General features: G+C 40.5%; 1 protein-coding gene across 3 annotated transcripts in view; it reads right to left on the bottom strand.

Moving 5' to 3' along the window:
* Positions 1–13,217, bottom strand: part of creb5b (cAMP responsive element binding protein 5b) — a 44,240-nt gene that overhangs the window by 15,118 nt on the left and 15,905 nt on the right. For all 3 annotated transcript variants that reach the window (XM_055047945.1, XM_055047944.1, XM_055047946.1), the window contains 2 exons: positions 6,904–7,030; positions 5,357–5,464 (listed from right to left, as the gene is read on the bottom strand). In XM_055047945.1, coding sequence (XP_054903920.1) covers positions 5,357–5,464; positions 6,904–7,030 — 235 coding nt within the window. The remainder of the gene's footprint in view (positions 1–5,356; positions 5,465–6,903; positions 7,031–13,217) is intronic.

Raw genomic sequence — 13,217 nt, forward strand, 5'->3', positions numbered from 1 at the left:
GTTCTTCTGTAGGATTACTTGTAACCTCTACTAATCCTAAACAATATGGAACATATGTATGTCCAAATATATCCAACAAATACATGAATACAGTTTAAAATAAACTGTGCTGTTTTCTATTTATTAACTAAGTAGGACATATGTGGGTGTTGGTTGCTCGGTCAGAATGTTGGGAGTTAAATCCCAGTTTTCCATGTCGCCAACCAATCTTTATACGTGTGTGTAAATGTGTGGCTCGGTGAATGAGATGAACTGTATGAACCAGGATGAACAGAAAAACTCTCAGGTCAGGAGGAAAACCTGGTCGTTTGTTTCAGTCATCGGAACAAAATCAAAACAATCTGCCAATAGAAGACTTTGTGGTAACTGTCATTTTAACAGTAGAACCCGTTCTGCTGCAGGCAAGGCCCAAATATGTTTGTGTTTCAAACCTTCGAGCCATCGAGCCATCATGAAGTCAAGAACCAAGAATACTTGAGGCAACTTGAGGCTCTGAGAGCCATGGTAGCAGACTTGAATGAGCTGACTTACACTTGGTATGAAAGGCTAAGAAATTAATCTGGATAGAGGGTGGATAACTTGGGTATAAACATTCTTCATTGTTCTACATAATACTCCATTTGTATCACTTCTGTATACGGTTATTGTTAAAGAATTTGACTTGGGAACATAGCAGAAGCATTATCAGTGGAACTCCTTTATTGTTTATTTCCTGAGCCGAATAAACTTGTAGACATTTTCATCCAGCAGATTTATGGCGCTAAACCTACTTGACTCCATAGCAATAGAAAAAAAAAGACATCTGTAAAAAAATCAAAGTTAGCATCGTTCTGCTTATTCAACAACAATAAACATTCAACACAAATATGTGAAAAACAGATCTGTATAAAAAAAAACGATACGCAAGCATAAGGGTTTGTCTTTAAGACCTTTTTGTTGTTTGTGTTTTGACTACAATGAGTACCAAGAGAGGCTGCCAATCCACTGACAAGCATCCTTTTGCACACACAATGTGCATGCGTACAGACATATACAGTGTTCATGTTCACTGAGGCAGCATGCAGATTCAGCTGTGCTCTTAGCTCACCGTCTGTGCTCAGTGACATCACACCCCGACAATACCACCATTCACCATTCAATTGTACAGGTTTCTGTTTCTCACAGCAAGACGCGCCGTGAAAGGTGCGGGAGAAAATGAATGGGAAGTGTAATCGGGTGATCATGTATGCTAATGGTTTAGCTGCTGGCAAGAGATTTCACTCTAATCTGAAACGAAAGCTGACACAGCCAGTTTTACTCTCGCCGTGCTTCAAGCAAACTGTCTTTACTTGCGCACTCTTTAGAGATTAAAGGAGATCTTTCATCTGAATGCCAAGTGTATCTGTTGAAATATAAAGAAATATTACAACGGTAAGTTGTTCACAAGTGACTAGATCAATAACAACAGTTTGATTATTGGTTCTCTTGTGTGCTATGAAATGTTTCTTTAAGAGCAGCTCCCCTTTTTTTTCCTCCTTCAAGTAAAAAGGAGCATATTTAGAGCCTGCCAGGAATTATGTCATCCACTCTTCTGGTGCCAGCTCCACAGTGGAGCAGGCTGCACTGAAAGAACATATAGTATTGTTTACCACATAAAAATCTCAGCACCTAGACCAATGCTTAGTGACAAATTTATTGTCCTTAGTAACAATGTAAACAATAGATAATTGGGAAATAATAAATAACACATTTTCATACACCAGCACTAGGGCTGTTTCAAGGCTGCTTTGCCTGAAATTAGAAAGCGAGCCAGGATGTGTGCAAGCACGGCACTTTTTCAAAGGAGACAGAGGAACAATGGGAAAACTCCTCTCTCTGGAAAAAGGTCCTGCTGACATGAGCTGAGTCTGGTGCCCGGATGAAGATATGCTTTGCTAATGAACACAGATTCACACACAAGCTTCACTTGTCAACAAATATATGTTTTTGAAAGGCTCTGTCTTTTTCTATTTCTATGGGAAATAATCAAGCTTTGATCTGTTAATTTATTGAAAACAATATCTAAAAGCAGAGTATAAATCTCACAAAATAAGTTTAAAACTCCATGTTCAATCATATTTGTGTCCCTATATGTGAAAACCTAAAAACTGGAGAACAAATGAAACTTTTCAGACTTTTCAAACTTGAAGAGTAACCTGAAGATATCAAGCCGTTTACGCATGAAAAGAAGGCATGAAGAGAGAAAGAAAACAAGTTAATCAGTTTTTCATCACTTGTCCATGTTCATCACACATGTGCATCACTCGCTGCATGCTTTTTTAATTTCCTGATTTCCTCCCTCTGTTTGTATGTTAGTCTGTTGCCATCCAAGCGTCTGTCACTAAGCAAATGACGGCAACACAGAGCTGAGGCATGAGATGTATGCGCGAGAGTGCGCGAGCGGTTTGCAAGGCCCCGTGGAGAACTGGCTCTGCGCAGTGATGTAATGCTTTGGCCGGCAAGCTGTGGAACTTGGCCTCGTCTCTACTGTGTTTCCTCCACGCTGCGAGGGTCAACTATCCCACAACCTCCAGCACACAACACATACTGTTCAATTCCCTGGACCACAACAGAGCAGAATTCAACCACACCCGGCACCATGAGCACCCAGTCCTAAACAAGAAGGAAAAACACACTTGAAACAAGATTAATAAAACATTCCAACCCTTAGAAAGCGACTCGAAGCATTAAGGAAAGGCAGGCATGTCGATTATTCCACCATCAGGCTGTGCTCTACCACTTAAACGACCGCACTCACAGGCTGAAATCTGGACAACAAAGAATCACAGTGATAGAGTCTTCAGCCCAAAGAGTGCAAACAGAGAGCTCAGAGCAAGATATGAGTCCCCCAGGGGCCACAGCAGTCCTTTGGCTCATTAACTATTTACACCAGAGACAGTCCTCCCTACTGCTCTGGCCCACCACAAAATCAATTAGCCTTCATTAGCCCATGCTCTGGGCATGCTTTCTCTGAGGGGAGGGATAACCCTGCAACCAGTGCCTCCAGTTACTGCAGAATATCACACAGTCATACGGACATGTGTTGTGATGCTTTCACGTAGAAAGACGGACAAAGGAAACTGGAGCAAGGTTTGTTTTAGAAACATAAATCTTTTAGCTTTTTACTGTTGAGTGTCACCGAACGTCAATACCGTCTCACCTTCCGTCTCCCTTGCCCGTCCTGCCTTTGTGTGTATTGCTTACATGCCTCTCAGAATCCCACTCAATCCCTTTCTCTGCTCTCCCAGTGTTAGCGCTGGCAGGAAGAGTCCATCCAGGTCTGCGCCTCTGAGGTGTGGGGTTACAGTACGGAGATTTCCAATTGGCGGAAAGTCAACATGGTCGGGGTAATGTGATTAGAGCCGGATTGAGAACGTCGCAGGGGACACATGGGCCTGATCATGGCCCAGTTATCCGATAGCAAGGCCGTATTTATTGACAGGGCCCGGCGAGGATATCATAGACATTAGAGACCCGGTCTATGCTTATGAAACCTGTGCTGGAGATTGCACCCAGATAACACAATTAGTCTCTCACTTTCTGCCCACAATCAGGGAATTCCATCAGTCGTGTTCAGACATCAGGGAGCAGAATCTCAATGGATCCAAATTTGGTTGCTGAACGGCCAACAAACCAGAAAGTTGCATGGTTAAGGGGGCCTGCAGCCATTTAGAGAGCACATGTTTATGGGAGAGCTAACCGAGCATTTACAATTCAATTACACAGATAGTAGGAGGAAAAAAGGGGTAAGATGTGTCTGGATGAAGGCCAGAGGAGAGATAAGCCTAATACACTAATATTGTGTTACCTTAGTGTGTTACCATAGGAACCGTTGAGGAGATTCAAAAGACTACAAAGGCGATCAATCTTGAGAGAGCAGGAGAAAGAGGGAGAATTAAATGCCCTGGGACTGCTCTCGCTCTCCTCTATCAGTGCAATAACTCTTCTGATGACCTCTGCTACCTCCTCTTTCCTCTCTACAAGATGTTTCTCCCCTAAAAGACCTGCTATCTGCAAGAGTCTCCAAACATTACAAACTGGCCAAAGCTTTTCATCATAGCTTGGGATATTTTTTTTTTTTGTTATCAAGGTTTTGACAATGCGCTTATTTATTCAGAAAACACAAGTTTGCAGTTGGCTACGTTGCTACAGAAATAAGCAGTTTTGTTCACTTCGAGAGCAACTTTTCAAATATCTAAAATTGCAATGCAAAAGCAGTCAGACTTATTGTTCACTGGCTGTAATATTACAAACAGAAACTTCAATGTACAGTATTACGACTTGATTTTTTAAAATTATCATTATTATTTCAGATCTGCATGCAAACCACTTAGTGTGATGAAAACTAAGACAGCTCATTGCCCTGAACACACAATTGCCACAGTCAAGCATAGTAGTGGCAGCATCATGCTGTTGGGAATTCCAAAAACTGAAGAAAAGACTTGAGAGTGGCACAGTGTTTCACTTTGCAGCAGAACAACAACCTTCGAAGCTGGACATACATCAGACGATATAACCTGACCTGAGATTTGAGGTTCAAAGATGCTGTCCATCTAATTAGAAGCTGAGGTTCTACAAAAAAACAACAATAGAGACATCCTCGAGAATCTAGTGGTGAAATGTGGTTGTGAAAATTGTTCCCTCTATGGGGATGACACCTTGCACAATTTTGCTAACATTAAATAATTTCCTTCAGCCTCACAAATATGCACTACTACTATCACATCATACATGTATAAAAAAAAACTTTAATTTTACCCTCTTGTGGTACAAAACCTTTCCAAGGGAATGCACATTAATCATCCAGTCAGTTAAAAGTGTATAAGGTGGTAGACTGTGCAGATGAAAGAACAAAACGTCACATCAACTTACCACCAATTCTTTTGCCTTGTCATTTATTCTCCATGCCGCCTTAAACTACAAGCCCAATCATCTTTCAGCCTTTCTTCTTCTTCATACACATCCCATTCCCACTGCCGTAACTGCCTGCTTTGTGAGGGATGAGGTCATTTGATTTTTTTTCCCCACAGCGTTAAACTAGTGCTAACAAGTTGCAGGACCTACAGAACATGTTCTGTACATTAAGATATACATCAGGCAGTCGGTGGGCAAGCAACCCACAACCACATAAAGGGCCCATTATTCCAGCCGGAGTCGCCAGCGCTGCACTGGCAGGTTGAGACTCAGCTTTGATTACACACCGAATGATGAAATCCACACAAGCCTGAGAGCACAGCGTTGCTGGCACAGCCCAGTGGAAAAGAAAGTTGCAACACTTGTGTGTCTGTGTGTGTAGAAATCAGTATGTATCCTTGTGGATACTTGCACATATACTCACCAGTTTGGCTTCTGAGTGCATTGAGGGAATGTGAGTGGAGCAGGAGTTGCTGTGGGCGGGGCTCGGCATGCCCATCATGTTGGAACCCATGGACATTTGCCTCTCCATCTTAAGATACAAAAATAAAATAAAGAAACAGATGCACTTAATGGTATTTTCCAGCAAAACTACTCATATGCCGCCAAACCTTTCACTTTCTTTTCGCTCTATAGCTATATACTTTTATGCTTTTCATTGAGATTTCATGTGACACACCCACATAAAGTAATGCAAACTTTTGAAGTGGAGGAAATTGCATGGTTGTAACAATTTTATTCAAGTAATGTTAAGAAAGTGGCATGCTGATATTATGTTGTTGTTGGGTTTTTTTATGTTGGTGAAATACCTTGATTATGTCACAAAATCACCGTCAAGCGTGAGACTCTGACCAACTAGGCTGTGTTGGATTAGATGAGAGAGCGTGAGAGCCTGATTTCGCATGACGGGCTGGCCCTGTGCACAGCTCTGTGTGATGATAACTGGAGCTGACCCAAAACAGGAAGCCAGAATGGAGGGACTTAACACAGGAAGCCAGTGCAAAAGGAGTGTGTGGTGCAAATATAGATGCAAGTATGTATATGTGCGTGTATGTGCTTCTGATAGCACTGCGACTTTCTGTCAACGTAAAACATCAAAGCTTGGTCACTATAGCTACAATGTACGTTAATGCAACAAACGGGGATTAAATCAGAACGATTAGTATTTCAGGCTTTCAGTGTGTATCAGTGTGTGTTGTCGTGGTCTGCCTCTGACTGATACCTGAGACCTGAATGTAAGGAAATCAACTGGGTAAGCTGACAAGGGTCAGAGGTCACCTGTGCAAGGGCGATAATATGAGTAGCGTTTGCCATGAAATGTAAGCAGGAAAGAAGAAACCTTTGTTTCAGAGTCTCAAAGCATATATATGCATATATATGTGTGGGAGCGAACAGTGCTCTGGCCTCTCAGCTCTCTGGCTGGTGTGGTGGTCTCAAAGAGAAATGACCCCCTCCTCCCCCCCACCGCTCCCTCATTTTGCCGCAGCCCCTTCCTCCACCCTGTGTCCGCAGAGACTTAGGTCTAGAACCTGACACACAACCTTAATTGCAGTAAGTGTATTTTGTGTAAAAATATCACCCAAACCTACACCCCTTTCCTGAACCGTCAATCTTCCCCCAAATCACTTAGCTCCTAATTTAATAAACATGGGAGGGACATTTTCCGTACCATAAACACAGCTTGTCTTGAGTTACAATGAGAACATATGTTATATCCTGATGTGAGGAGCTTTCTGCACATTGTTATTATTCCTGTTACACACTGTGGTTTTAAATCTCTTAAAGACAAGAGTTTAAAATCTAAACCCGCAGGACGAATCCTTCATTGCTGCAGGAGCTGATTTACTCTGCAGGGCAATAATTTTAATAGTGATAGAAAACATCCCCAACAGCAAACCCACATGCAGTGCACAGAGCGCGTACGGTGGCCTCAATAAGTGAACATGCACTGTAATCTGTTGTTACACTCACGGGCATCAACACAGCGGAGGAGCCAGGCATGGTTGGGTCTGGCAGGGTTCCAGGCATGGAGGCTGGCAGAGGCTGTCTCTGTCTGTTTCGTAGGTGCAGTAGTGAGGACAGAGAGCCGGGGACTGGCCTGAAAATACACACAAACACACGTACCCACGTCACAACATCAAGTTGTACTCTGATACTAACTGCAATCTGGCAGTCTAACATCCTCCAAACGAGCTTTGCGTCAGTTCTCAAGGTCCCTTCCTGTTTTAATTTTGTACCTGCCACCAAAGAATTATATTTTTTATTTATTTTTGCGAAGTATTTTTGAGAAGTTTTATATCTTTATGTAGAGATATCTAATCCTAAAAAAGTTTAAATCTAATTTCTAATTGAATTTATTCCTAAATAATTTTTATTTTTATTTAGGAAATAAAATTTAAAATTTATATCACACCCTAATTTAATTTATTTCAGAGTTGATCAATGGTTTGGCAGTGAATTCTATTGAAATATGACAAATTGTGAGCACTGATCAAATCAAATAAACTCCAAGTTACTTTCTGCTGGTAGATAAAGTCAAAGAGACATCTTTTCTTACACTACACTAAGAGTAAAATTGAGAAAATTGTAATCTGTTGCTGCAGTGGACACAACTTGCCTCTTGTCAGGCAAAAACAGGTGCATGGTTGGTTCTGAAATGCTGCACAAAAATTTTGATTTGGTTGATTACATAAATGAATAATTATACAAAAACTCCTCAAGAAGGTCATCTTAATATTTCACATTCAAGAATTCAAATGATAAAATCCAGAGGAATTATTTCTAAATGCAATGTTTTGATGAATAAGTATAATTAGAAACATAAGCATAAAGTTTCTATTCAAACTTTCAAGGTGCAGTATTGGTTACCAAAAAAATGTAACCGAAAAAAAACAATCATAACAACTACTTTCTCAATACTGTCTAAGTTAAACACACTTATTGGTTCTATTCTTTTTACATACATCGATGCACTCCATGGAAGAGTAAAATAAACTAAATGTCTGTATATGGTGAGCTACAGGAAATAATAGTACTGAATACCAAAAGAAAATACAAAAAAACACATACATGATGAAGAAAAACATAAAAGACAACATGAGGCGGTCTATATCTGAATTTGTGGTTCCTAATATCTCATCATCATATAATCAATATGGTGCAAGCTTTAATCTTTTAAATGGGTTCATGTGCATCTAAACCCAACTCCCCTAAAAGTTAACAAGCTACATTTTTTTAGCAAATATTACGTATACAGATAAATCATCCTACCTGCGACGGAGAGCAGATTTACGAACGTCAAAAATGGAACAAAAACTATAAAGAATCCTCACAAATTACATGTAGTTTCACATGAAGATGAATTCAGCAAAGAATTGTTAAGATTTCAAGTAAAAGGTGCACTTTGGCCCTTCATGCCTTTTCGGCACAATTTTAAAGAACTTCTGCTCTCAGCTTGCTCCTGCTGACATTATTTGAATCCACTTTACACAGCCAAAAAATATATATATTCATGGATTAGATGACTGTGTCCATGCTCAATGAGTTATGTTTTTTTCTCAGCTACTACATGCAATGTGCAGTGGAGGAGGTGTGGAGAAAATCCTCTTCAGTGACCACAAAAAAATGCTCCAAACAACCGGCCAATGAATACTGGAGGCCACATCAATAAGTGATATGCAGAGAGGCCCACGCTAAGCTTCGGCTAATGACAGCAGTCACGTCTCAATTGCATGGCTCAACCATACTACCTACATCTGCACGCTGTCAAATCATTTATACAACTGCCACTAAATCCCCACTTGTCAGAACATCAATTTCCAGCTGCAGGACGCACATGCGTAAAGTTACATTCAGCCTAAAAACGGCACACTCTGCATGATTTTTTAATAACCCACAGCAGTGAAATCAATAATTCCCTTGTTATCAGTAGCGTCATGATGGATGCTGATGCTCGAAGAGTCAATAAAGCTCAGTTTTCTTCAGCATTTAAAAAAAATAAAACTGGGTAGAAGCATTTAGGTAAGGCGTGTTGAATGAATTAAAGAAATCAATCGACAGCATCACCTTTTTTTTTTTCTACCGTAATAGAGAGCAGTGAAGGACTGATGTCAAAATAGAGGGGTGCAGTGGAGCAAACAGTCCCACACCTGAATAAATACCTGTATTTTTCCAGACCTAAAAATGAGCATTTACGCCTCAGACATTTTTGATTGCTACACACACACGTTCACATACAGAACTATTACCATCTGACTACATGTCAGTCCTCTCTAACATCCCAATTTATCACAATCACACCCATTTAGCAGCACTTATGACACCTGAGCAGTGCGGCGAATCCAAGCATTCCCACATGGGAAAAGTCATGAAAGTACAATGAGTTGTATGGCCTGGCTCCACATTTACACTATTTCAACATGAACACTTTGGAAATGTAAGAGAATAAAGCAACAGTTGCATGGTGGAAAAAAAAAAAGAACAGTTTGCCAGTTTGTAAAACCCACCTAAAGGTTTTCTATACTTTGTAGACATAAAGGCATTGGTTAAAGTGGTAATTTTTGTGCTTCAATTTGAATTTTATGACTGAACAATTCTCTAACTCTAGAAGCAAAATTTTTTTATTTACAGTATTTTTATGTGTCCAGCTTTAAACATACTTTTTTCTTTAGCTTAGCTGTCCTGCTAACTTATCAAATTACAACTTTTTTAAAGGTAAGTACAAGTATTCATACCTCTTGAACTTTTCCGCATCACCCGCGTCACAACCACAACCCTCAAAGTATTTTATTGTAAATTTTTAATTGCCCAGCACACAACTGTAAAACTGAAAAGTGGAATAAAAAGAACTAAAATAAATAAATAAATAAATATAATTTCCTTGGCTATATTTAACAAAATTTGTTGTAGTTTGAATTACCACAGACCTACCAAAACAACACTCCACTAAACTGAAAGGCTTGCACAGGAGAGAGGCCTGTGATTACTCAGGAGTACTCTGACCTTTACAAATAAGGGGGAAGAAGAAAGCCATTGGTGAATGAAAGGAGGCTCAAAGAAAGTCCAGTTTCAACAGTTTTCCTCACCCATGTACCAGACCTAGCAAATATATGGGAAAGGTACTCTGTACTTATTATACACTGAACTTTATGGCCTAAATTTAAAACAATGTGTGGCAGTAATCTAACTCTGCACATCCATCTGAATACAACTGCCTGCTTCAGGTGTGTCCTTGCTGCCACACACTTGAATGGGTGATTAACAGGTTTCTGCAGCACTTGATGGCATGCAGAGGAGAAAATGCAATAATTTCAATCAAGTGTGATGGAGCAGAGAGACATAAGAAACATGAAGGTTAAGAACCACTGGTCTTGATCAAAGCATATCCATGTGTTAGAAAAGCCCAGTCAAAGCCCAAGCCAAAATAAAATTGAGAATCATATGCGAGCCCACAGGTGCTCTCCATCCAATCTGACTGACCTTGAGCTAAAAAGAAGCAAAAATGTAAGTTTCCACATGTGCGGCTGGAAGGGTGCCACATCAACAGACCAGCAATAGCAGGAAGGATGTATACAAACACACGTCACATTTTTATTTTTTCTTCTTTTAAACATTCTATAAAACAGTCTATCGCTTCCCTTCCACATCACAGTAATGCTCTACTTAACGTAAACTTTCAACACGCTGTTCTGTTAGGCTGCAATGTAACAGAAGACAAAGGGGAATGAATACTTGCAGGGCACTCTAGTTATGCATGAAAGAATATATGCTTCATAGATTATTGATCCTGACTTCAATTTCTTGTGAATGCAGAGAGAAAAAAATCACAATAGCACAAATTAAAATGGAGCAGAGCGCAGGTGGAGTATGTAGCCTCTTGCTTTCTAAAAAAAAAGTCCCCCTTGGAGTCATTTACCAAGGACACACCTTGGTGTTAGAATGGCTAGTACCAAGTATCTGTTTGTCACCGCCTCACAAAAAAAAAAGGTTTTTCAATTGAACAGATGGAAAAACAACTCTAGCATCTGACAGCACTTCTTCTGTGTATTAAACTATGCCTTTTCAGTTTCAATTATTAGTTGTCTCAGAGAGTTTAACACATAAAACAATGTATGGCTTTTATTTACAAACCACTTCCTTACTGATCAGGAAATTGTGTTTAATGCTATTTGTGTATTTGACTAATCATGTAATCACAAAAGTATTTTTTTAAGTGAATTAAATATTCCAGGCGCTGTTTACTTTCTTATGTGAGTTAGGAAGTTCTTGTGCTCATTATACCCTTAAGATGACCAAAAAACAACAACAAAAATACCTTTTAGTTGCAGTCATGCCATACTTTATGTTGTGGGAACATGTGTGCATGTATATGAGTGAATAATAACAGTCCCGGCTGAGGGGTTGATAATAGCCTGTGCCGTAGGGCCCTGGGGGGAGCAGGTAGACACTCCACAGTCCTGACCCTGCACTCTCACATTACTGAGTGCCTCGCTCTCCTTCTCAATCCCCGCCCAAGAACCACCACCATACCACCAACGCCGCCCACCTTCACTCCACCATGACATCATTACTGGATCTTCTTCCCTGCCTGAACCCCTCTACTGCTTTTTTTTTGTTCTGCTCTCTCCTTTGACTGTCACTTTTCTGGTACTTTTTTTTTTCCAAATGGAAGAGAAAAGGTTTTTTTTTGTTTTGTTTTATTAAGTTGGTATAACTCTTTTCTGGGCCCCTCAGGGTGGTCATACTTGAGCTCAAGTTCTAATCAAACCTGCAGTGTGCGCACACCGCCCCAGTCCCCAACTCCAACTCAAGTGTTGGGACTTAAAACACAAGCGGCCTGGCCGTCATCCAAAGCGGCCGAAAGACGGAGAGAGGTTCACTCAGTCCACTGACTCACGTCCTTCCCTTTTTGACTCCGCTCCAGAAATGATGTAATGCTCTTGGCTTTTCTCCCTCCCCCCACCCAGTGCCTCCATACCCCTTGATTTTGTCCCTCCCTCCTCTCCTCTCCTCTGCGCCTCACTTTCCCTCTCTTTCTCTCCTGGACCCTTCCAGCATCGCTGCACTGGCTCCTCGCTGGGTGAAGTCACTGTGAGCTCGGGATAGACGCAGCAGCTAAAAAGTTTTGTACGTAACCAAAACAGCCCAGGGCCAAGTTCCAGACATTTGGGAGATGGTGGTGCAGTCGCCATGGGAACAGCGATAAACAGAAAAAGAAACAAGGGCCTCAAACAGCTTGCAGCTGCCTGGCTCTAAGAGTAAACACTGCGCAGGACCTGCCCCTGATTTACTGCCTTTAATCACTGGTGGGAGGAGAGTGCCATGGGGTTTGGACTGAGGAAATAATACGAATCTGATCAAGTAAATCAGCTGTAATGGGTTACAACACAGGCTGACTTTTATTAGCGTGCTAGAGATGAGATGAATGCGGCGAGGGAGCTTCACTGGGGAGGATCTTAAATGGGGTGTCCTCACTTTCCAAAGCACAGTTGATGAGCGGCTGTCAATAACGCTATTTTACCAATAAGCTTCATTGTGTAAAAGTATTCCCATGCCTTGAACTTTTTCAGATTTTGTTATGAACAAAAACAGTGTTATTTTGTTTGATATTTCAATTGTGAAATGGAAGGAAAAGAAAATAGGTTTCTAACATTTTCTTTTACAAATAAAAAGTGTGAATTTTAGTTTGCAGGCATTCAGTGTACTGGTTTAGATCAAAGTATAATTAAGATTTAGAATGGCCCATTCAAAGTTCAGCCCGAAATCCAATGGATAATCTGTGGCAGGATGTGAAAACTGCTATTCGCAGTCAATCCAGTGTGAATAGGCTTGAGCTATTTTGAAATGAAGAATACACATCACCTTATAGACTTTCAGCTGTAATTATAACAACGCGTGGTTGGATGCACCTACATGACACCCTTGAGATTTTTATGAAAATGTCCAATACGTTTTGTTATAATCCTCTACTTTGCTCTAATCTACATCATCATAAAATCTTAATAAAATATATCATAGCATATGCTTATGGGATTCTGTTTGAATTTATGAGCAAGTCACAGTACATCCAAAGTGGAGTTGTTTACATTTAGGCCAAGAAGAGAAAGGATTGGACCGTTGATCTATTTTTTTCTTTTTACTATGAACAAAATTATGTCAGCACAGTTATACCAGCAGTGAATCAGAAAAAGTAAGTCATCTCTGAACAAGTTAAGCTGACACCTGTCGTCACTGGTTTTCCAACAGCTGGCAAACACACAGCTCCTTTCACTTTCTCACATTCCACC

This window comes from Poeciliopsis prolifica, unplaced genomic scaffold (assembly GCF_027474105.1).
Source record: "Poeciliopsis prolifica strain line A6 unplaced genomic scaffold, Auburn_PproV2 SCAFFOLD026, whole genome shotgun sequence".
In the NCBI taxonomy this organism is placed as follows: Eukaryota; Metazoa; Chordata; class Actinopteri; order Cyprinodontiformes; family Poeciliidae; genus Poeciliopsis; species Poeciliopsis prolifica.